Source organism: Kryptolebias marmoratus, linkage group LG12 (assembly GCF_001649575.2).
Source record: "Kryptolebias marmoratus isolate JLee-2015 linkage group LG12, ASM164957v2, whole genome shotgun sequence".
In the NCBI taxonomy this organism is placed as follows: Eukaryota; Metazoa; Chordata; class Actinopteri; order Cyprinodontiformes; family Rivulidae; genus Kryptolebias; species Kryptolebias marmoratus.
The window spans coordinates 728,359-752,483 of record NC_051441.1 but is presented as its reverse complement, the minus strand read 5'-3'; the positions used below and the strand labels follow the sequence as shown (position 1 = coordinate 752,483).

The 24,125-nt window shown below is 43.5% G+C and overlaps 3 protein-coding genes and 1 long non-coding RNA gene across 4 annotated transcripts; 3 read left to right on the top strand and 1 right to left on the bottom strand.

Annotated features, from left to right (window-relative positions):
- The first annotated feature begins 7,501 nt into the window (after nucleotides 1-7,501).
- Nucleotides 7,502-10,653, top strand: LOC108248513 (keratin, type I cytoskeletal 13). The gene is made up of 7 exons (XM_017437332.2): nucleotides 7,502-7,944; nucleotides 8,254-8,336; nucleotides 8,549-8,705; nucleotides 8,775-8,936; nucleotides 9,246-9,371; nucleotides 9,456-9,706; nucleotides 10,499-10,653. The coding sequence occupies exons 1-7, from the start codon at nucleotides 7,564-7,566 to the stop codon at nucleotides 10,593-10,595; spliced, it is 1,257 nt and encodes a 418-aa protein (XP_017292821.1). The 5' UTR covers nucleotides 7,502-7,563; the 3' UTR covers nucleotides 10,596-10,653.
- LOC112451473 lies at nucleotides 10,525-14,431 on the bottom strand. The gene is made up of 3 exons (XR_003040296.2): nucleotides 11,647-14,431; nucleotides 11,524-11,567; nucleotides 10,525-11,117 (listed from the first exon to the last, which is right to left on the bottom strand). It is a non-coding gene; the product is annotated as an uncharacterized LOC112451473 (long non-coding RNA).
- Nucleotides 14,432-14,584: 153 nt separating this feature from the next.
- Nucleotides 14,585-17,624, top strand: LOC108248514 (keratin, type I cytoskeletal 13-like). Its single transcript, XM_017437333.3, has 7 exons — nucleotides 14,585-14,944; nucleotides 15,439-15,521; nucleotides 15,746-15,902; nucleotides 16,046-16,207; nucleotides 16,583-16,708; nucleotides 16,793-17,016; nucleotides 17,455-17,624. The coding sequence occupies exons 1-7, from the start codon at nucleotides 14,600-14,602 to the stop codon at nucleotides 17,456-17,458; spliced, it is 1,101 nt and encodes a 366-aa protein (XP_017292822.1). The 5' UTR covers nucleotides 14,585-14,599; the 3' UTR covers nucleotides 17,459-17,624.
- Nucleotides 17,625-20,125: 2,501 nt separating this feature from the next.
- Nucleotides 20,126-22,678, top strand: cyt1l (type I cytokeratin, enveloping layer, like). Its single transcript, XM_017437330.3, has 7 exons — nucleotides 20,126-20,611; nucleotides 20,971-21,053; nucleotides 21,172-21,328; nucleotides 21,414-21,575; nucleotides 21,849-21,974; nucleotides 22,087-22,316; nucleotides 22,532-22,678. The coding sequence occupies exons 1-7, from the start codon at nucleotides 20,171-20,173 to the stop codon at nucleotides 22,623-22,625; spliced, it is 1,293 nt and encodes a 430-aa protein (XP_017292819.1). The 5' UTR covers nucleotides 20,126-20,170; the 3' UTR covers nucleotides 22,626-22,678.
- Nucleotides 22,679-24,125: the final 1,447 nt, after the last annotated feature.

Below are 24,125 nucleotides of genomic sequence, written 5' to 3'. Positions count from 1 at the left end.
TCGCCCTCCTCGTCGCCCTCCTCGTCACCCTCCTCCTCGCCCTCCTCCTCGCCCTCCTCCTCGCCGTCCTCGTCGCCGTCCTCGTCGCCCTCCCGCACATCAGCCTCTCGCTCGTCGCCCTCAGAATCATCGGAAACATGAAATATTAAAAAGGATTTTTATTTTTTACAGATTTATCTCAGAGGAATCTAAACCGAACATTTTATTGACATAAAAGAAACAAATAAAAGATTCAATCATTTTATTTCGTTTGGTTTTAGGAGTTTGATGAAGTTCAACGCTCCAATGGTCGGATCCGACGGGAGAACCAGGTGTATCTGAGCATGTGCTCACCTGCCCTACAGGTGTTTCCCACAGAAAGCTCTTACCTGTTCACACCTTGAGCCCCAGCTATGAGCCAATCAGGAGCCACGAGGACCACAAACACGGTCCAGGATCAGTAAAAACCACAAACTGAGTCCAGGATCAGTAAAAAACCTCAAACCTGGTCCAGATAAATCCAGGTGAGCCTCTGCAAACAGGAAGTTTATCACAGCCGAGGATAACAGACGAATTAACGAGGATTTTAGAGGATTTAAATTAAATCTGTTCAAAGAGAAGAAAAATCTTACCTCAGATCTGCTCTCAGCTCCAGCAGAAATCATGAGTCAGACCGACACCTGAACATTCACAGGTCACAGGTCAAAGGTCATGTAGGAGGTTCAGCCTGACAGAAACTCCTTATTTCATCTGATGGAGGTGATGAATTCTGAAAACATTTATTCTGATGTTGAAGCAGTGGAGCAGAGGTTCGAGCTGTCGCCGCACAGCCGTTTGGTCCAGGGGCGTGGCTCTGCTCATCTCCAGGTGGTTTTATCTGGACATCCAGTCCTGACCCAGGACTCCTGATCCGGTCCTCATCAAAGCTGCTGCGGAGCTCAGACAGCAGACTCTGAACGGGTCAGAATGTTGGACTTTCCAGAACTGAACTGAGGTTCTGAGATCTTTCACAGGTTTTCCACAACCACAGGTTAGGATGGAGGATATGTGGAGGTTTCATTTTCCCTCCAGGGATCAAGACTTCCTGTTTCCTGTGGCAGTGGTTTTGCAGACTTTCTGAAGTTTTGGCTGCTTTTTCTCTGAGCTTCAAACAGGAAAAGCAGTGAAGAAAAGAGGAAACATCAGAGCTGAAAAACTCCAGAACCTGAAAGTCTGGACCAGGTGTTTGGTTTAGGGGGTTAGGGCCTTTTGGCCCAGGTCTAGGGTCAGGGTCTCCTCAGGGTTTAAGGGGTTAGGGTCTTTTGGCCCAGGGCTAGGGTAAGGCTAAGTAGTTGTAGAGCAGTCACATTTATATGCCATTCAGTGCGACACCAACAAGCCCCTTAACCTCATTACAAAAGAACTGGAGCAATCCCTGGATACAGCAGTGTACATGTCGTTGTCTGGATTACCATGCACCTGCACGTTTTGGAACAAGGCCACCCGTATGTCCCCGGTAGCTGACACCATGGCACTTCACAAATGGGAGTTCATCAAAAAATACCTCGCTTCAACAACAATGAAGTGATACAAGGAGAAAATGTTGATCCACACATTCAGAAACATAAACACACACTGCAACTAATCTCAAATGCACTAATTGATAAACCATTTGTGGCTGTTTTTTGAAAGGAAACTTGTGGAAATTGTTGTTGTTTTTGAAATAAAACTTATTCTAATGTATTTATTGCTTTCTTGTTTGTTTCTCATCCCACTTATTAAATAAAAAACCTTGTCGTTTTAGTAGCTTTATAGCATCTTGTTGCCCTGAGGCAACAAACCAAAATCTGTTGGGAGAGTTATGGGGGGGCACATTTTCTGATTGATTTATTATAACGACTCCTTCCCAAGCTCCCAAAATTAGGGTGAAATATTTTTTTTTCCTCATAAATTAAAAATTCATGCCATAGAGAGTTAATAAAGTTTGATTTTATTTCAATTAGCGTCTGAAACAAACTCAAAGACCCGAGTCGGATCACCCAGGTTTCAGGTTTTGGTTCTGCCTGAGGCCCAACGGCGAGCAGGTAAGAAGCACCTGGATATTTCCTTTTATGGTAAAACCTCTAAGCAGCAGAGGGAGGAGGAAGAGGAGGAGGAGGAGGAGTCTCTCCTTCAGGTGATCTGACTGAAACAAACTGCTGACTTCAGATCATCGGTTCTAGATTATAATTATAGATTATTTTAGACACCCCTCCTTCCTGTCGTTTTGCTGCACAAACATGAACTGAAGTAAAAGGCAGGATGTTCAACTAGTTTTCTTCAGGAGGTTTAACCAGCTAACTGACCAGAACCAGCTGACCAGAACCAGCACATAAAGGTCTATAACTCGGTCAGTGTTACAGACACTGAGCTCATCTTTGGAGTGGTAGTAGCTGAGAGTGACCCTCGGCAGACTCTGGGCTCCAGCAGTCATTTTAAAATGGTTTCCCATCATGAGACAATCTGAGTCTGAAACTCGGGCACAAAAGGCCGGCGGGCGATATGCATTCCTTCAGGAACATCGGGCCTTTAAGGTGTTTCCTGCAGATCGAACTGACTTTAAACCAACGTGCGTCAGAAAGATCAAAGTTTTATCATTTATAATTAAAAACCTTCTGCTTTTATGTCTTCATTAGGTTTTATAACCAGAAAAACTGCAAAAGATTTAAAATGTTTCCAGATCATAACATTCACCTTCAGGCTGAGCAGAAACATGTCAGATACATTTATTTATTTTAATTTAACATGTTTCCACAGAAAACAAACGTTTCCCTGAATTAAACCTCTGAGGAGACGTAATAAATCTGTCAGCATGTGAAAGAACAAAGTGATGACTGAAAGAATCTGCAGAAAAACAACTTCAGAAGTTTTATGAGACACAATTAAAGAGAAAGAATGAAGCACAAACAATCCCTGCTGTCACACCCTGATGAAGAGGAGGAGGAGGAGCCAAACATCAGGTGTTTGAACAAACAGGTAGGATTTATCTGATGTGCCTCACAGATGAACTCCTGCTTTAATTTAATTAAACATCTTCATCGTGGTGCATCAAACTTGATGATTTGGACTACAGTCTGAAAACTTCAGCTGAGCTCTCAGGTCTCATTTAGTTGAAATAAAAAGCCCGTCTCACCTGAGAGCTGCCAGGTTAAGCCCCGCCCCCTGGCCTCCGCCCAGGTGATGCGGCCGAACCGGTTTCTGTTTGGACTTGTTCAGGGTGACAAGCTTCTTCAGCTCTGTGGGATTAAAACACGAGGAGAGCTTTGTTTCAACGGGAGGATTCCTCCTGAAACAAACAGAAGTAAACAGCAATAAACAACAGTAAACAACTGTAAAAAACTATAAACAAACAGTAAACAACTATAAAAAACTGTAAACAACTATAAACATACAGTAAACAACAGTAAACAACTGTAAAAAACTATAAACAAGACGAGACAAAGATTGAGACGTTTGGACAAAAAGACAAGGAGGACGTTTGGAGGAGTCGAGATGAGACCTGACCTGAGCAGACCTGAGAACACAACTGTCAGGCATGGTGGTGGGAGCGTCATGCTGTGGGACTGGGATAAAACAGCACCCCCTCCCGTTCCCTCAGGTCAGCTGACCAGTGGCTTCTGAACGAGCCGAAGGTGAAGTGAAAGCTTGGAGGACCGATGTTTTCCTGCAGCAGCTTCCCTGACCTCTTCACTTTCTGATCCTAAAAACTCGTCTTTTCTTTGACTCAACCTGAGATGTTGACTTTGTTGAAGAGTATTTTACTATTTCTATTTTTGTATTATTGATATATATTTATATACTACTTTGTTTATTGATTTTATGATTCATCATATTTGTTGTTTGTGTACAGCACCTTGGTCCCGTGGGTGTTTAATAAAAATAAATAAATAAAACTGGTAATCATTATAAACTAACAGTTTTAAATGTTCAGATGAATCAGGGTCTACTTTGGTTCTGTTCTCTGGTCCAAACCAGTTACGATCAGATGCATTGATTATCTGATCAGCATCAGCAGGTCCTGCTGCTCTGGAGCTCCAGGTGTGTTTTAACACAACACCAGGGCGGAAAGACATCAGCAATGATCTCATAGAAGCAGCTGCTGCCCATCAACCTGGGAAGGGTCAAAGGTCATTTCCAAACTATCTGGAGTCCATCGTTCTACAGAGAGGAAGATAAGAGAGTGGAAAACATTTAGGACAGCTGCTGATCTTCACAGGAAATTCACCCTGAAGGTCAGACTGTGCAGTACTCTGAGCTCCATCTCAGCCTCTACAGGCCTCATTTAGCAGGTTAAAGGTCAAAGGTTAAAGCCTCTTCTCTCTAAAACAACATGGCAGCTCCACTCAGGTTCATCTGAAGGAACCACAAAACCTCTGGAGCAGAACCAGAGCAGAGGACAGATGTTTTCCCAGAATGCACTGCAGCTGTCAGCACGGTGGTGGAGGGCTGATGGTTTGGGCTGATTCTGGAGTCAGATGTGAGGCCATCTGTCCGACAAACAGGACGATGATCCCAAACACAGCAGAACGGTCCAGAACCAGAACCTCAGAGAGCTGAGCCGCTGATGGACTTTAAATCTTATATTTTATAAACAATCAGAAGCGCTGCAGCCTGAGATGAGTTCGGATGTTCCTGTTCCCCTCAGGATGAAATCTAATCGTGTCTTAATGAGTCAAAAAGCAGCGGTAATGAGTATCTAATAACATGAAGCACTTTGTAAAGTCAAGAGCAAAGCATTTACAGGTTCTTACAGAAACACAGACAGCTGTCAGGTTCTGTTTGGATCGCAGAACCTCCTCCTCAGATCAGATAACGATCCCCTGACTTGTTTTTCATTTCACCTCTCAGAACTAAAACTTTAATTTCAGACATCATAAAAAATAAAATCTCTTCTGTCACTTTACAGTTGGCCAGAGATGAGTCTGAACTTGTGATCATCCACAAACGCTGCTGGAGATGCAGATTGTTCTGTAATGATTTCCTGATAAGTGCTTTTGTGGTTTGGGTGGAGCTGCGTGCAGCTGCTGCTCCCAGCCTGCAGGGAAAACTGTCAAGAACAAAAACAACGCCCAGATTCTGTGACCGGGACATCAGATCTCCGGCTCACCTGAGAAACGGTGGAAGAGAAATTTCATCTGTTTGAGCCGTCAGGAGGTCAGTCAGAGATCCTTCACTGCAGAGTTAATGATTTTAGGTCTGAAACCAATCCAAAAGCCTCAAACTGTAAAATCTGCAGCTTCTGAGTGGCTAAACTAAAACAGCAGAACTTCAACATTTTAATTCTTTGTGTCCACAGTGAAGCTTTACTGCAGTACAACTTCTAGGTACCATTAATATTTTTACACCTAAAGAGCAAGAAAATGCATGAATATTTGTTCCAGTGCAGAAATATTAAAGTATTTTATTGCTGGAAATAATCCAAACAAAACATGCATCAAAATGAGCGTCTCAGACTAACAGTTTTTACTCAACCACAGGATGTTCAGGTTAGAGTCTGATGGTGTCACATTTACTTTTCAGCTGTTTAAACTTTCCAACATTTCTTCAAACTCTTCGTATTTCTACAAACTTCATCATCTTCTCCATTTCCTCCATCCAGTCGTTCTTCCACTCAGAGTGTCTCTCTGCTGGAGGACTGATGGGTTTCTCTCAGAGGTCAGAGGTCACACACCCAAACTCCCATTGACTTCCATTGGATCTGAGCTCAGAGTTTTCTCCTCCAAACAGGAAGTGAAGGCTTTGTTTAACTTATATCTCTGAAGAATCAGAAAAATGACCACGTGTGACGATCAGAACGGGTTACAAGTTTACAGTCTGAGGTTCACTTTCTGTCTGTCTGACAAAGAGCAAGTCTGTAAGCTCCGCCTCCCCCTTTCTTTGTTTATATTAAATTATACCAACCATTACCGCTTTGAAGTTCTTATGGTTGGAAGAGGTTTTAACCTGGACTTTCAAAATAAGAGTCCAGCTCTATTGTAGCTTAAATTATTACCAAAGGAAATCCCAAACTCTTCTGGGCTTTAAGAAGAAAGCTGATGGATGTTGGAGTTTTGGAGACAACAGTAGATGAGTTTCCGAGGATCTAAACTATGAAGACGGTTGGACCAGCACTCAGGACTCTGTCTCTGTGTCCTCCTGTCTCCCGGATCAGCAGCTGGTCTCTGAGGGACGTCCGTGACTTCAGATCATCTTCAGACACAGAAACTTTAAACGCAACCTCCTCTGGATCAGAACCAAAACCTTCTGATTTAACTTAAATAAGAAACAGATCTGAAGGTTTTATTTCCTCTGACTTCCTGCAGCAAGTTGATGCTGATTAAAGATCCAGCAGAACCGGTTCTGGTCCACTGAGACAACTTCTGTCTTCTGTTGAAAGTTCAAACAAAACAAGGCGATTGTTCGCAGTTCTGAGGAAGGACACAAACCCATGGATTTACTCTCTAAGCTGCTGTGGATCAAAAGGTTGATTGTTTGTGAAGTACTTTATAAAGAGTTTTATATTCATATTTGTACTCGTTGTATTGTACTTGTAGGTTTTGGTCTCGGTCCATGTTGACGTTGTGGACACGGACACCTGATCTTTGTTTTTAAAAATCACTAAAGTTGCACATTGTGAAATTATTCCATTCTGGGAAAAGAGTGGTTCAAATAAATCACTATAGGACTTAAATTAATCTGACATTTCTGTTCATGGCTAGAGGGAAACTTTTGACTGCAGCCGAGCCTCAGTCTAATAATCATCCTCCCTCCCCCATGCTGGTACAGAAAGAGGGCGGCTGCGTTGTAAAATAAATGACAGAAACTGTTCCATTTAAACGCCCTGCAGGTACAAAGAAAACTTGTTTAGAGTCAAATTTAAAAAGCACCCTGTGAGCCACAGTCGCTGGAAGATTTTCTGAGATGTTTTTCACGTTTGATGGTGATGATTCTGTGTCTGGATGCTGAGGCTTGGAAAGGCTGGAAGTTTGTTACTTTAAATGTTATAAAGGTCCAGGACCAGAACCAGGTGGTGTTACTCTCAGAAAGTGTTTAAGTTGTCAAACATGAACGCGTTAAGTTGTTTAATCTCTGTTGAGCTCAGTATTTTAGGCATCTGTGTTTGAGCTGTAATAGTTTTCCCATCCTGACAGCAGAACAATCAGCCTGCCTCTCATGTCTGTAATGTTTACTGAAGATTAGGCCCGATAAGGCCGTTCAATAAGTGGTTTGTAGTTTCTAAAGCATCTTGGCACTTGTTCACAAGCATGCAGGTCACTCCTTTATGGGTTGTGGTTTTTCATTCCAGGGGTGTTTTCCATGTCTGAACTGGTCCTTCATGTCTCAAAATGAAAACTGGCATGTTGTAGCCTCTATAATTCAGATAATTGTTGTCTCCCACTTTTCTCAGACACGCCTTAACTCTTATGTTGTTTAACGTAAAAGAGGACAGGTGCCTCCTCCCTCCTCCTCCTCCTCCTCCTCAGGACCTCATCTAACAGTATAAAACACCAGCTGCTCTCTGACATTCCCACTCTCTCCTCAGGAGCTGAAGCTGAAAATTCCTCAACCTTCACCACTACCACCAAGATGACTCAAAGGTCTCTCAGGTCCGGAGGCTACATGAGTAGCAGCAGGTCTATGTACGAAACCAGAGGGAGCAGTCGGATGGCTGCCCCCACCATGTCAATGTACGGCAGCGGCGGCGGTGGTGGAGGAGGAGGAAGCAGCTTCAGCTTCGGCTTAGGTGGTGGAGCAGGTGATGCAGAAATGAACATCTCTGCAAACGAGAAGGCCACCATGCAGAACCTGAACGACAGGTTGGCTTCCTACCTGGAGAAGGTTCGCAAGCTGGAGGCGGCCAACGCTGACCTGGAGATGAAGATCAGGGAGTTCCTGGAGAAGAAGACCTCTCCCTCTGCTAAAGACTACAGCCCCTACTACGCCATCATCGCAGAGCTGCAAGGAAAGGTAGGCTGAGTGATCCTGCAGGTGATGCTGAAACAGCAGCACCCCCTGATCAGTCTGAGGGACCACAAATGTTAGTCAAAGTAAATCAAAAGCTTAAAAAGGCAAACAGCAGACAGGATGAAGTAACAATAAGAAAAAATCTAGACTGATCAAAAACTAACCAGAAGTTTCAAGTAGACCATTAAAACTCTTTGTAGGCACATCAGGTTGTCATGAGCGCTCCTAAAAAGTTTGTGTTTTCACATCCACTCCTCAGATGAGCCTGTAAAGTTCGCCTGCATGGATTAAAATGACCTTTCTGTCCTTCAGATCATAGAATGCACCAAAGAAAACGGATGTATCTACCTCAACATCGACAACGCCAAGCTGGCCGCAGACGACTTCAAGACCAAGTAAGAAAATAAAGTTAAATCTTCTGATTGTTGTTACTTTATTGTCTGTTAAAATAGTTAACAGTTAAAACAGTTATTCTGGATTTTTTTTTCTTTTCTTCAACAAGTGAGTTGAGTTTAGAAAACATCAAAGTGATAAAAAAAAAACTTTGATCATCATCGTTCCTGAACTAGAAACCGGTCCAGAAACTCTGCGTTTGTGTCTCCTGCAGGTACGAGAACGAGCTGGCCATGCGTCAGTCGGTGGAGGTGGACATCGCCGGGCTCAGGAGGCTTATGGATGAGCTGACAATGAGCAGGTCCGATATGGAGATGCAGATTGAAAGTCTGAAGGAGGAGCTGATCTATCTGAAGAAGAACCACGAGGAGGTGAGATGGATCCATGTGGTCAAGTTGGTTCAGGTCTAACTGTGGGTCTAACTGTGGTTTTACCTGCAGGAGCTGCTGGCCATGCGCACTCAGATGAGCGGCCAGGTAAATGTGGAGGTGGACGCTGGTCCGGGACAAGACCTGACCAAGATCATGGAGGAGATGCGGGAGCACTATGAGGCCGTCGCCGCCAAGAACCGCAAAGAGCTGGAGGCCTGGTTCCAGAAAAAGGTGAGGTTATCTTGTTTACATAAGTCACTGAGTAAATTAACGTTAATGTTCCTCTGAGGATGAACCTTCGGCATTGATGATTCTTCACAGAGCGCCACAATCAGGCCAGCTGTTGTATTGCTCAGTGAAATATCCAAACAGCATTCGCACATTTCAGTTCAGAGGGGTCAAAATTCAGACACAAGCCAAACATGACTGTGATTAGGAAGCTCTGAGCAAACTGCAGCCGTAGAGCTGGTTGGAACAAACTGTAGAAAATTGTAGGAGATGAACTTTTCTTGACTGTGCTGTTGTTTTTTCTCCTTACAGACAGAATCTCTCAACACAGAAGTCGAAGCCAGCACAGAAAACCTCCAGTCATCCAGAACAGAGATCACAGACCTCAAACGGACTCTGCAGGCTCTGGAGATTGAGCTCCAGTCTCAGCTCAGCATGGTGAGCATCAGACCACAGCTCTGAAAACATCTTCCAATCTACACTTTAACTCAGACCAGAGACGTCTTCTCTCTGTCTCCACAGAAAGCTAGCCTGGAGGCCACGCTGGCAGAAACACAGAGCCGCTATGCCATGCGTCTGCAGGGTTTCCAGAATCAGGTATCGTGTCTGGAGGAGCAGCTGGTGCAGCTGAGGGCCGACCTGGAGCGGCAGGGCCAGGAGTACCAGATGCTGCTGGACCTGAAGACAAGACTGGAGATGGAGATCGCCGAGTACAGACGGCTGCTGGACGGAGAGGGAGGCGGCAGCGGCGGCAGCGGCGACAGCGGCGGCGGGTGAGACAACTTCACCTCCATAGTGTTTAATTTCATAATATACTGTCAATAATGTAAAAACACTTGGACTGCAGGAAAGATGTGCTCACAAATCTCATAAAACTTTAAAAATAAGAAAAATCATTTTTATTTTGAAGCTATTTGAACAAAAATCTTAATTATTTGCAAAGTTCTCATTGTTGTCCTTTTCTGTTGTCTTATTGACAAATTTTACTTAAAATACATCAGAGAATATTTCTGAGAAAAACTATGCATACTTTATTGTCATTTAAAACATCTAAGGTTTCCTAAAAGTTCACGTTTTAGTTTGAAACATTAAAAAAATTCCAAGGTAAATACAAGAACAGCAGCATGTCATCTGCATAAAGGCAAACGTAAAAAAGAAATTAGATAATTCAGTGGAAGCATGTAAAAGGAGAAAACTTTGTATAACTTCATCATATTTAAAACATTTAAAGTTTCCTAAAATTGCACATTTTTTAGTTTGAAACTTTAAAAAACATACAGCTTAAAGCCAAGAACAGCAGCATGTCATCTGCATAAAGGCAGACATAAACCAGGAACGCAGATCATTCAACGTGTATAGATGGAAATAAAATACAGTTCTATAAACTCAAATCACTGACCCATATTGTTAATATCCAGCATTTTTTTAATCTTAGGAAAATCTCTTAAAACAGATCACTTCAATGGTTTACAAAAACTTTGTAAACTTAGTTTATAATAAACTGAGTTGCATCAGAAAACAAGCATTCAGTCAATAATTTAACATTTTCTTTGTCTTATTTGCAGCAAGACCTCGATCACCACCAAGAAACAGATCATCGTCGTTGAGGAGATAGTGGACGGAAAAGTGGTAGGCACCTCCAGACAGGAGGTGTCACTTTGAGCTCCAGGAGGCGCTGTGGCAGAAATATTCTGCCGAGGAGCTTTAAAAATAAAAACAATAAAAACAATCTGTTTCTTGTCTCTGTTATTCCTCTAATTATCATCAGGTGGCGCACCAAGAATAAAGTACTCAAGAAGTTTATTATTATCAATAAAAAACAAAAAACATTTAGCTTTAATTTAGGTTTAAATAGCATTGTATATAGTTTCAAACAAAAAAATGTTAACAGTTTTACAAAGAAGAAAATCTGTAATGAGTATCAGATAAAGGATAAAAAAGGTTGATGAGCAAATTATACAAAAACAGCTGCAGATTATCAGAAATGAGTATATTTGGTCATTTAGAAATTTTAGACAAGTAAAACTTTTCATTCAAATGAAAAGGTTGTGATATAAAAATAAAATGAAAACATGTAAAACAAATAAAAATTTACTTTTTTTTTCAGCAGACTTCCTGGTTTGGAACTAGGGTTAGCTCGCCATCCAGTCTGATCAGCTCAGAAACAGACATGGAAACAGGAACCTGTGTGAAACAGACGTAAAAATCAAAAACCCTGGGTTTATCAATATAAAAACAACATCATAAATATAGTCAATAAATGTACATGTTTTATCATCATTACTGTAGTAATATAAGTTCATAATTCCTCATATTAAAAGGTCTTAATATTGCATCTTAGCAGACAATATGGTATTTCACCATTTCAAAGTACCTTTAATTTAAATGCTTCAGTGTTAACATTAAGAGCTGGTTACTTATTGCAAGAGGCTTATTTTTCATTATCCAGATCAATACAAATGCAGGTGTTCAGAAACAGTAAAACAATACCATCAGTGACATTTAATATCGGAAAGTATTAATGTAAATAAATGTTGTAGCAAGCAAGCGCTAGCATGCTAGCTCCAGAAACAAACAACAACAAACTCACCAGTTCCCAATTTTATCTGAAGGTTTTTGCACAAACAGAGACTTCTGCAAGTTGAGAGGTATATCAATCAGAAACGCCAACATAGACATTAGATAAAGGGCTTTCAATGGGCTTAGCGCCTACCTGTGACAGCTACAATGTAGCCTCTCCCACACTTAGCCTGGTTGTGAGCAACACAACCAGTGAAGTAGGCTCCAAAGTGGTAGTGGACTCAGATGATGGCTTAGATTGTCTTACTTTGTTAACACTGAATCTGACTGGGATAAAACTGTTGGATAAAACTCTCTGGAATAGATGGTTCAACATCCTCTTACTCCTGAATATCACAAAAGTCTGAGTGGTGACCAACCTGGCTGCGAGTCTTTAGTTGTCAGGCAGGCGTAGTAATGGAGGGTTCTTCTGCAGAACAAACCGGCAGAAACCCACAAGGGAGCAATAGGTCTTGATGTAAAGTACAAGTTAACCCATCTTGGGTTTCAGGTTGTACAGTGTAAACTGGTAGATTTCCAGCACGGTCAATCACTTTGTACACTCCTTGTTCCCATTCATCTGCCAGTTTATGCTTACTCTGCAGACAGATGTCGTGAACCAGCACTCGATCTTCGATTTCCAAACTGGAAGGTGTGACTTTCCGATCAAAACGGGTTTTGTTCTTTGCAGCCGACTTGAGGGCATTTTCAGAAGTAAGTTTGTAGCTTTCTTGCAGGCTGGACCGCAGATTCTTAACATATTCTGAATGAAAGATGAATGGTGCTTCTCTGACAGGTAATCCAAAAGCCAAGCCAACAGGGAGATGAGGACAAGAGTTCATAGGGTGTGAACCCCGTCACTTCATTTCTCGTACAGTTGTATGCATGCACCAAAGACTTGACATACTCCTGCTACTTTGACTTTTGCTTGCCCTCCATGGTCCCAAGCATATTGATCAGAGTGCAGTTGAAGCGCTTGACTGGATTTCCCCGTGGGTGGTACGGGGTAGTTCGGCTTTTCTTCATGCCTACAACTTCACAGAGCTCTTTAATGAGTTTAGACTCCAAATCTGTACCCTGGTCTGAATGTATACGCTCTGGAACTCCATAATATACCATAAACTCATGCCAGAAGCTATTCGCCGCAGGCTTTCTGGTTGGGGGTAGGGATGGCAACTGCAAATTTGGCAAAGTGATCAGTGAGAACAAGAATATCCTTAGTGTTGCTACTATCATTTTTATTGGCTAAAAAGTCCATACACAACAGTTCAAGTGGCCGATTTGTTTGTATACTTACCAATGGAGCGCCCTTTTTACATTCAAGCCTTGCGCCTTACACAACAACCACAGGTTTTGATAGTGGCTTCTACCTCAGTTGTCATCTTGGGCAAAAAACAAGCACTGGTGGACCAGATTGATTGTCCTCTCAATGCCCATGTGCCCCATATCATGGTGCAAGCTTTTCAGAACAGTTGGTCGAAAATTGGGCGGTAGTACTAACTGCCAGGTGAGTCTGCCTCCTTCCTGTCTTCTCCGATACAGGATTCCATCCACCAACTCCAACCTGTTCCACTCTCTAAGGAGCAAGGCAAGGTCAGGTAGCTCATCACGACCTGATGGAGGAACCTATAGACTAGTGAAAACTGGTGAAAACCAGTCTATAGCTGGTGAATGACCTCACAAATGGCAGGGTCAGCTTTTTGCTCCTCTTGGAGATCAGTGTGAGATAGAGAGAGTATCAGAGGCAAGCCATGAGACTCTTCATTGAGGAAACTGTCAGGGATGGAGTTAACAGAGACATATAAAGACTCAACCAGGGTGACAGTAGCCTGACTGGGTTCAGTTTGGTGCTGTGTCCTGACAAGACTGGTTCATCCCGAAGATCTGGTCCCCTGGCACAAACAGAGTAACATTGTGTATGCTGTTAAGAGCCAGGAGGACTGTGATCAGCTTTACATCAGAGAAACAAAGCAGTCATTAGCCAAAAGGATGACCCAGCATAGAAGAGCAACATCATCAGGCCAGGACTCTGCGGTTTATTCTCATCTGCAGGCCAGGGGTCACTCTTTCAGAGATGAAGATGTGCACATCCTTGATAGGGAGGAATGTTAGTTTGACAGAGGGGGAAAGGAAGCCATCTTTGTGAAGAGCGCTGGGACAGTTGACAGCTGAGATGAGATTCAGGTCCACTAAGTCTGAGATCATGGTTCTCAACTGGAGAAAAATGGGATGCTCCCGCTGGTTCAAGGGTCATTTCCTGACAGATTTACTGGTCCATCTACATTCCAGCCCTCACTTATGGTCATGACACAGGGAGCATAACCAAAAGATTTAGATTCCAGATACAAACAGCTGAAATGAGCTTCCTCTTTAAGGTTCAGCCTCAGAGATCAGGTAAGGAGCTCCATTATACCCAGGGGCAGACCCAGGCCTCTAAGGTCTGAGAACATCTTGGGACCCTCGAAAAGGAGCTGGAGAGTGTCATCGAGGAGAGGGAGGTCTGGGTTTCCCTTCTGGACATGTTGCCTTTACAACCTGACTATGATTAGGAGGAGGAATATGAATGAATGTTTGGTGCAGGCCATTCAAGAACAGCCAAAATGACACACAAGTGACACCTGAAAATGAAATAAAACCTACAAACATCTGGAACTGGTGAAAAAATTTTCATCCAGGTGATTTCAGGAACAAACTATAATTTGTTTTATGTAAATAAAGTGAGCTTGGTCTGACAGTTAGTTAGTTTATAGTCGTGAACTGAAATTATTTATCTAATCAAACATTAAAACATCTTTTAAAAGATAAAACTCATATGATTTTTAAATAGGTTTCCTCTGAGCTGTGTTGCAGTGAAGCCATCTCAGTTTCATTGAAGCAAACAGACAAAGAGGACACGAATGTCCTTGTTTGGTTACACCATAACAAAACACCGGGGGTGGGGAGGAGCAACAGAATTAAGACCTGAAATTCCTGTTGTGATGTGCGATAAGTTGGGGGAGGGGGTGTTACCTGAGTCCTTCCTTCCTCATTCAGTAGAATAAAAGACACCCTTCTCTTCACCTGCATTCTCTTCTCGTCAACATCCAGACCAATCAAACTCCTGCATCATGGCCTCCACATATTCTCGCAGCTCCATCAGGTCCCCCAGCGTGTACGGCGGCGCCGGGGGCTTCGGGGTCCGAATCTCCAGCTCAAGTGCTTCCAGGTCCTTCTCCTCCGGTGCTGGTGGAGGCTTCAACCTGAACGACGCCATGGACCTCTCTGACAACCAGAAGGCCTCCATGCAGAACCTGAACGACCGTCTGGCCTCCTACCTGGAGAAGGTCCGCAAACTGGAGGCGGCCAACAGCGAGCTGGAGCTGAAGATCCGACAGTTCCTGGAATCCAAGTCCTCACCTGAGGGCCGCGACTACACTGCATTCTACGCCACCATCAGCGACCTGCACGACAAGGTGAGACCCGGTTCTGGTTCTGAGCTCAGATTTGTGTGTTGTGTTCAGTACAGAGCACAGTCAGAGGTCAGAGGTCACACTAAAGAAACTAAAGATGCTCTGTTTGTTTCACACAAAACCTGAAACTGAATCCTTCCTGAAACAAAACATCCGACCGCACCCAAACCACCAGAATCAGAACTCACTGAGGCCAGCAGAACCAGAACAGAACCAACCCACCGGATCAAACAGCCGGCCCACATTTGATTCTCTTTTATGTTTTTCTTTGTAATTATTGAAAGTAAGGCCTTTCTTTAATGTTTTAAAGGTGTTTGGGTTCTAATATTTATCCAGAAGAAACTTTAAATCCAGAATCTGAATTTGTTATTCAGGTGATGCAATAATTACCACAAATTTCAGCCAAATAAAAACATTGATTTTCACATCCATTCCTCAGAATGCCACAATAATCTTGTATAGTTTGTGTGGATTAAAATTACTTTTTTGTCATTCAGGTCCAAGAAGCCACCAAAGACAACAGCAGCGTGTTACTAAACATCGACAACGCCAAGCTGGCCATAGCTGACTTCAGGATGAAGTAAGAAAATAAAGTTAAAATATTTTTGGATAATGTTTTTTTCTCTAATCTAATAAACTCAACTGAACTCATCTTGGTCTTCTGAAAACTCCAGTTATCCTGGTTTTTCCATTCAAACAGGTCAGATGAGTTTAGAAAACATCAGAGTGATTAAAAAAAACAATTTTCATTTTTCTGACTGATGGTCATCGTTCCTGCATCAGAAACTCTTGTGTCTCCTGCAGGTACGAGAACGAGCTGGCCATGCGTCAGAGCGTGGAGGCGGACATCGCCGGGCTCAGGAGGCTTATGGATGAGCTGACGATGAGCAGGTCCGATCTGGAGATGCAGATTGAAAGTCTGAAGGAGGAGCTGATCTACCTCAAGAAGAACCACGAGGAGGTGAGATAGATCCATGTGGTTAAGGTGGTTCAGGTTTGAAGGGCTTCAGTTTCAAACCGTTAGCGTTACAATGCTAATGAAGGTACAGGGCTAACCGTTAGCTTCAGGGTGTGAACTGGGTCTAACTGTGGTTTTACCTGCAGGAGCTGCTGGCCATGCGCGCTCAGACGAGCGGCCAGGTAAATGTGGAGGTGGACGCTGGTCCGGGACAAGACCTGACCAAGATCATGGAGGAGATGCGGGAGCACTATGAGGCCGTCGCCGCCAAGAACCGCAGAGAGCTGGAGGCCTGGTTCCAGAAAAAGGTAAGGTTCATGGTGGCTTCAAATCTTTTCAGATCACTTCCTGTTTCTTTACATTATGAGTCAGTAATGTTACAAAAAAACACTTTTATTTTACATTTGAAAAAAAAAAATACAGAGAATGGAAAAAAAAACAGGCTCATGTTTGGTGAACATGCCTGATCAGCGTTAGGGTTGACTTTTTTGGATTTATAATAACAAACATTTGCTAATGTTTTTATTAAGTTGCAGTGGACAAATATGGTTAAGATGGAAGTGAAAGTTGTTGACGTTGTGGTGTCTGAGCAAACTGCAGCCGTAGAGCTGGTTGGAACAAACTGTAGAAAATTGTAGGAGATGAACTTTTCTTGACTGTGCTGTTGTTTTTTCTCCTTACAGACAGAATCTCTCAACACAGAAGTCGAAGCCAGCACAGAAAACCTCCAGTCATCCAGAACAGAGATCACAGACCTCAAACGGACTCTGCAGGCTCTGGAGATTGAGCTCCAGTCTCAGCTCAGCATGGTGAGCATCAGACCACAGCTCTGAAAACATCTTCCAATCTACACTTTAACTCAGACCAGAGACGTCTTCTCTCTGTCTCCACAGAAAGCTAGCCTGGAGGCCACGCTGGCAGAAACACAGAGCCGCTATGCCATGCGTCTGCAGGGTTTCCAGAATCAGGTATCGTGTCTGGAGGAGCAGCTGGTGCAGCTGAGGGCCGACCTGGAGCGGCAGGGCCAGGAGTACCAGATGCTGCTGGACCTGAAGACAAGACTGGAGATGGAGATCGCCGAGTACAGACGGCTGCTGGACGGAGAGGGAGGCGGCTGGTGAGACAACTTCACCTCCAAAGGGTCATTTCTTTAAAAGCTTTCATTGAACAAGTTCTCACTGCTCATATTTTGTCCACTAAATTAACAATTTCTGACCTGAAAACGTCACACAATATCTATGAGAAAACTTTGCAATCATCCAAATTGCAATTGTTTTTAGTGTGAAGTTAAAAAACCCACCAGGTTAAAGACAAGACCGCAGCGTGTCGTCTGCATAAAGGCGAACCTAAAACAGAAAAGAAGATAATTGACATAAAGTGGATGGAATTAAAATAAAGTTGTACAAAATCTGAGAATTTTTCTGCTGTTAGAAAAACTGTTTAGCACATAATGTTTCAAAAATGTCCTAAAACTTTTACTTAAATTATATTAAAGTGAGTTTGATCAGAAATATGTGAATCTAGTCAATAATCTAACATTTTGTCTCATTTGCAGCTAGTCCTCCTCTGCCATCATCGAGACAGACGGAGGAGACGGAGACGGAGGAGGGGAGAGACGTCTGCAAGTAGGATGTCTTCCTGTGAGCTCCAGCAGGAGGCGCTGTGGTAGAAATAAACAGACAGCATTCTGTTGAGGAGCTTTTCAAAATAAAACAATAAAAAGATGTTTGTTTTATCTGTGTTTTATTTGATGACCACCAGGTGGAGCACCAAAAAGATAATGATCAAAAAAAGTGAGGGAAAAATACAAAAAGCAGCAAATAGCTCAGGTATGGAAAGCTTTAAATAACTAAATAAGAAAAATAAACAAAAATATACACTTCTGAAATGTACTCTGACTTTGACACCAAATGTGTGAGAAATTATTCAACTGAATAAAGGTTCCTCAGAGAAAGATTTTCAGATTTCTCATGAATCTGGAAGAATTTTGGCTTCCTCATCTGTGAAGCACGGCAGTGGAAGTGTAATGGTCAAGGATATTTTTAATGTTTTACAACCAGANTTGAGTGAAGAGAGATGCTGAAAAATATGGAGGGGTACTGGTGGTGCTTAGTTGTCTTCTGCCAGCAAGTCATTCCCCCCCCAAAAAAAAAATACTTGGATCAGGGTTCTGTGATGGTTCTGGGCTTGGATCGGGGTTCTGGGCTTGGATCAGGGTTCTGTGAAGCATTTATTCCTGTTCTTCTCCATATGAACCATGAAGGAAACTGAGACTTCTGCCGGAGAATTGTGTTACGATCTTCTAAGAGTTTAAAACAAGTCCTGTAAATATCTGACATCCTGCAGGTCTGATCAACGTTCCCTGCAGTCTTTCAGGAAACACACGGAACCCATCAGATTATTGCTGCTTACAGAAAAAACTGAAGGAATCTTCGTTTCGATGCTCAACAAACAGGTAAAAACTGTTAGGATTTGTCTAACATGCAGATCTCAGCCTGCAGACTCTGAGCAAACTGGTTAATTGACGGCGCCGACCTGGGACGGTCTTTGTCTCCAGCCCTGTCCTTTAAGCAAACTCTCATAAAGATAAAAGTCCTGGGTCCATAAAGCTGCTGCCACTTGCAGTTAATCTTTATTTTCCTGTCCTGATGGAGGTCAGCCATTCAGGGCGACGCCCTGCAGCGTCACCGCTGCCTCTTCGTCAGATCAGAAACATCCAACAGCTTAACGAGGTGGCAATCATCGTGAAGGATTTATGTGTTTTACCCATGATGCACAGCTTTTATTTACCAAACACACATAAACAAAGTTCATCCAACGGCTGGTTTATGATTTATGCCATGAAACCAGATCAGAAGCCAAAAAAAAAAAATTTACTTTTATTGGCGTGAAGGTGGAGCCTGATTTATGAAACATCACGCTGAGATCAACAAAGGTCTGAAAGTGTTTCAGAAAGGAGCAAAGTAGCAAAAGGCAATAAACGGAAAGGGAAAGAATCTAAAAATCATGGTGTTAGCAGCTGTTTCTTGTTTCTTTTAGACTTTGGTTTGAGTTTCGGAGTAAAAGTCGGTTGATGAAAGGGAGAGAGAACCCAACGATCTGCTGAGGAAACCTGAAAACTTTCCCTGAACAAATGAGTTTGAGCCAATAAAACGTGCTGGAACAGATTTATTCTGACTGGTTTCTTTAGGTGTTCACAGTCGTCCCGTTAAAAATGACGATGATTCAAGTCTAAATGTTCTTATTTCATCATCAAAACCAGGAGAAAGAAATCATAAGACTGCAAAAAAGTTCAAGTTAGAAATGAGTCTTCCTGTTTTTTCTTCTCAGCCAGAAACCATCTGGAATATTCTTTGTTTATGGTTCAGACTTTAGTTTTGTCTTCTTTTCCACTTTAGGAGTTTCTGTTCTGCTGCGTTTAGTTAAGGTTCTTGTTCTTTTCCGGCTGAAGATGTTATGAATAAATAGAGACAGACCAAGTGTTCCTGCATGGAGGTTCTAACTGGAACATGAAAAGGAAACAGAGGAATTTCAAGCTTCAGTGCAAACAGAAATCTGAACTTAAGAATGAGACAGCAGAGCAATAAAGAACCTCAGCTGTAGAGCACGATGGTGGAAGTGTCATGGTGATTTTACAGCCCAGCAATACAACCAAGAACCTCCGCTGTGACGCACAGCTGGTTGGGTTCTTTTAATCCCACTCATGTTCTGAAAGCTGATGTTTGATGAATGCTGGCTGGTTTTACTCTCAACTGGACCTTATTGATCCAATCAGTCCCCAAGAGGTCGTTTAAAGATGAAGTTCATCCCATCTGAGCGGTTGTTCTCCGTCTCTGAGCTGCTGCAGTGAAGCAGCTCCACACCGAGGCTCTGTTTCACTGAAAACACTGATCTCATTGTTTGGTTGCACAATATCAGAACAAAGGGGTGGGGGAGATGTGTGCAGACCTGCGGGGCCCAAAGCAGCACTACAGGCGGGTCGGAACATGACGGCAGGACTCCAGGTGCATCAGGGATGAAAGGAGGGACTGGGATAGGAGCTGGGAGCTGTTGACTCATTCCCTGAAGGAAAAATTAGTATGCAACAGAAGAGAATATCTGAAATTCCTGCGTGATGCCGTTTGTCACCATGCTGCCTGAAGCGAGCCCGGAGAGGGGAGGGGGTGAGACCTGAATCCCTCCCAGCCTCCTTCAGCAGCATAAAAGCCACTCCTCTCCTCCTCTCCGGCATTCTCTCCTCGTCTCCATCCAGACCAGGGAAGCTCTCCACCATGCTCACCTCACAATCCTTCCGCTCGAGCTCCATGAGGTCCCCCAGCGTGTACGGCGGCGCCGGGGGCAAGGGGATCCGAATCTCCAGCTCAAGTGCTTCCAGGTCCTTCTCCTCTGGTGGAGGTTTCTCCTCTGGTGGAGGTTTCTCCTCCGGTGGAGGTTTCTCCTCCGGTGGAGGTTTCTCCTCTGGTGGAGGTTTCTCCTCCGGTGCTGGTGGAGGCTTCAACCTGAACGACGCCATGGACCTCTCTGACAACCAGAAGGCCTCCATGCAGAACCTGAACGACCGTCTGGCCTCCTACCTGGAGAAGGTCCGCAAACTGGAGGCGGCCAACAGCGAGCTGGAGCTGAAGATCCGACAGTTCCTGGAATCCAAGTCCTCACCTGAGGGCCGCGACTACACTGCATTCTACGCCACCATCAGCGACCTGCACGACAAGGTGAGACCCGGTTCTGGTTCTGAGCTCAGATTTGTGTGTTGTGTTCAGTACAGAGCACAGTCAGAGGTCAGAGGTCACACTAAAGAAACTAAAGATGCTCTGTTTGTTTCACACAAAACCTGAAACTGAATCCTTCCTGAAACAAAACATCCGACCGCACCCAAACCACCAGAATCAGAACTCACTGAGGCCAGCAGAACCAGAGCAGAACCAACCCACCGGATCAAACAGCCGGCCCACATTTGATTCTCTTTTAGGCAGTTAAAGTGAGGCTTCTGTGGGTCCACCTGAAATAATATTTTCAAGATGTTTGTGTTTAAATTGATCTGAATCTGAATCTGCTGCTCTTCCTGTTTCAGATCATCGCCGCCAAACAAGAGAATGGAGCCGTGTACCTGGGTATCGATAACGCCAAGCTGGCCGCCGATGACTTCCGGGTCAAGTGAGTCTGCAAACACTGATCAGCTGATCGGTTTTACTTCTTTGATTTGTGCTGATGATCTAATCTGAGCAGCTTGGTGTAAACTCTTAACTGAAGAAAACTGTGGTTGGATGTGCAGGTACGAGAACGAGCTGGCCATGCGTCAGAGCGTGGAGGCCGACATCGCCGGGCTCAGGAGGGTTCTGGATGAGCTGACGATGAGCAGGTCCGATCTGGAGATGCAGATTGAAAATCTGAAGGAGGAGCTGATCTATCTGAAGAAGAACCATGAGGAGGTGAGATGAGACAGTAAACTAATTTACCTGAGAAAAGACTTCTTAAAGGTTTAACATTTCATGTAACATTGAAATGTTCCTGCAGGACATGTTAGGTATGAAGACACAGGTTGGCGGTCAGGTCAATGTGGAGGTGGATGCCGCACCCCAGCAGGATCTGACCGCCATCATGGCTGAAATCAGAGACCACTACGAAAGTGTCGCCGCCAAGAACCGCAAAGAGCTAGAGAACTGGTTCCAAAACAAGGTGAGCTCTCAGAAAATATCTTTAAACTTTAAAACAAAGATTTCAGCAGCAGGGTCTGGGCAGGGATGAGACACTTGACAGCTCAGGTAAACAACACACACACTTCCTGAGCTGAAACTTCTGCTGCCCTCAGGTGGCTGCAAGCAGAACTGCACCTTAAACATAAAATACATCGTCTTACATGACAATATTTACTTTAACATGTTAAAAGACATCTGTTTTACTGCTTTTCATTTTAAGCCAATGTTTTCACTGTTTTTTGTGTCTCTACAGACTGAGGACCTTAACAAAGAAGTCGCCGTCAGCACAGAAACCCTCCAGACGTCCAAAACAGAGATCACCGACCTCAGACAGACTCTGCAGAGCCTGGAGATCGAGCTCCAGTCACAGCTCAGCATGGTGAGCATCCAATATCCAACATGTCCGAAACATCTAATCCAGACACTTTACAGAGGCCTCCAACAAGACAAGACCACGAACAAACTGAGACGTCTCTTCTCCGTCTCCACAGAAAGCCGCCCTTGAGGCCACGCTGGCAGAGACGCAGAGTCGCTACGCCATGCGTCTGCAGGGTTTCCAGAGGCAGGTAACGTGTCTGGAGGAGCAGCTGGTGCAGCTGAGGGCCGACCTGGAGCGGCAGGGCCAGGAGTACCAGATGCTGCTGGACCTGAAGACCAGACTGGAGATGGAGATCGCCGAGTACAGACGGCTGCTGGACGGAGAGGGAGGCGGCAGCGGCAGGTGAGCTGACCCGTCCCACCTGGGACTGAACTGGGCCGGGGCCAGCTGCTGGTTCCACAGAAAAAAAACTATGTGGCTGTTTAAAATCCAAATCTTTCCTGTCAGAGACAAAGTTTAGCAAGTTAAAGAAAAAGAAAAGCAACAAAAAAGTGCAGATGTTGAAACTGACTGAAATGATTAAACATGAATTTAACTCACGTCTCGTTTTCCTGCAGCTCTAAAACATCCACCACGACTCGGCAAGTGGTGATCGTCACCCAAGAAGTCACCGAGGACGGCAAGGTCACGACCACTCAGGAGATAAAGTGAGACGACCAACATCAGCTGTTCTCACAAATAAAACACTACTGAGAGAACAAAAATCTGTGCTCTATGTGGTTTCTTATTTAAAATTACAACAACGTGAACCAAAACCAAGAGTTTCAGGCCTTGATTTGGTCAAGATTAAATACAGACTCATTACAAAACTTTAGACAAAAAACAAATCATCATAACTGGAGTTAAAAGAGGAGAACCTGATGTGTTTGAACAACCCTGATTGTGACAACGTTAGGACTTACAGAAAGCAATGATTTATAAATCTCATCAACTAATTCTTTATTCACAACAGAACAACAAACATCTAATGTTGAAACTAAGAAAATTAACAATTTTAGGTGGAAAAAAGGTTTTGTTATAATTCTAAATATAATATAAATATAAATAGAGTTATTAACAATAATAAGATATTTATTAACTAGTAAGGTTAATTCTCAGCAGGTGGGTCAGAGGAGTGAGGATAAGACGAGCTTTTAGAGGCTGAAGATGGGCAGAGGTTCACCAGCTGACAGGAAGTGTGTGAGAACAGAGGAACACTTTCAGAATAAAGGTCCTGAATGAAAAACTCTGAATCGTGATCCACAAATGCTGCTTAAAGCTCTATCAGGCAAAGAAGAAGCCATATGTGTCTCCTCTCTGAGGTCAGCCTGCCTCTCTGATGGTATGGGGGTGCATTAGTGCCTCCAGGTTTTAGAACAACATCCAGGACTGTTGACTTTTTGAAGAACTGTTGCTGCCATCAAATTTAAAACTAAGTTTATTTTTATAAAAATGTTTTAGTTACTTAGTTTTAACATTTAGTATGCCTACTTTGTTCCACTGTGAATAAAATATGGGTTTTTGATTTTGCATTGTTTTATTTGACTTTTTACACAACCCAACAGCTTTTCTATAAAAATAGTTGTGATAAAAAGTAAAAATATCTACTTTGATTTAAATGTTTTATATATCAGGACAAAACAAAATGAGCTGGACAACATGAGATAAATCCAACCTCAAAAGACCATCGACCCGTTCTGTTGTAGATCAGCTGCTGTGTTTGGGATCATTGTCCTGTTTGTTGGACAGATGGCCTCCCATCTGACTCCAGAATCAGCCCAAACCATCAGCCCTCCACCACCGTGCTGACAGCTGCAGTGCATTCTGGGTAAACATCTGTCCTCTGGTCTGGTTAGGGTTAGAAATCTTCTGGTTCCTTCAGACGAACCTGAGTCGAGCTGCCATGTTGTTTTTAGAGAGAAGAGGCTTCCAAACAAGCCATGACCTTTGACCTTTAACAGCAGCATCATCAATGTTTTAATCCTTTAGTGACACAACTTTTAAATGCAACAGAACTGAGTTAATTCCTTTAAAATCTGCTGTATTTTCCTGCAGTCTGCAGAGCCGCTGTAAGCTGCAGTTCAGCCATCTGCCACAGGATGGCGCTCCTGACCCACCATTAAACTCTGCTTCTCTCTAAATGTTTAAAAGCTGCAGGTTCTGTCCTGCTCG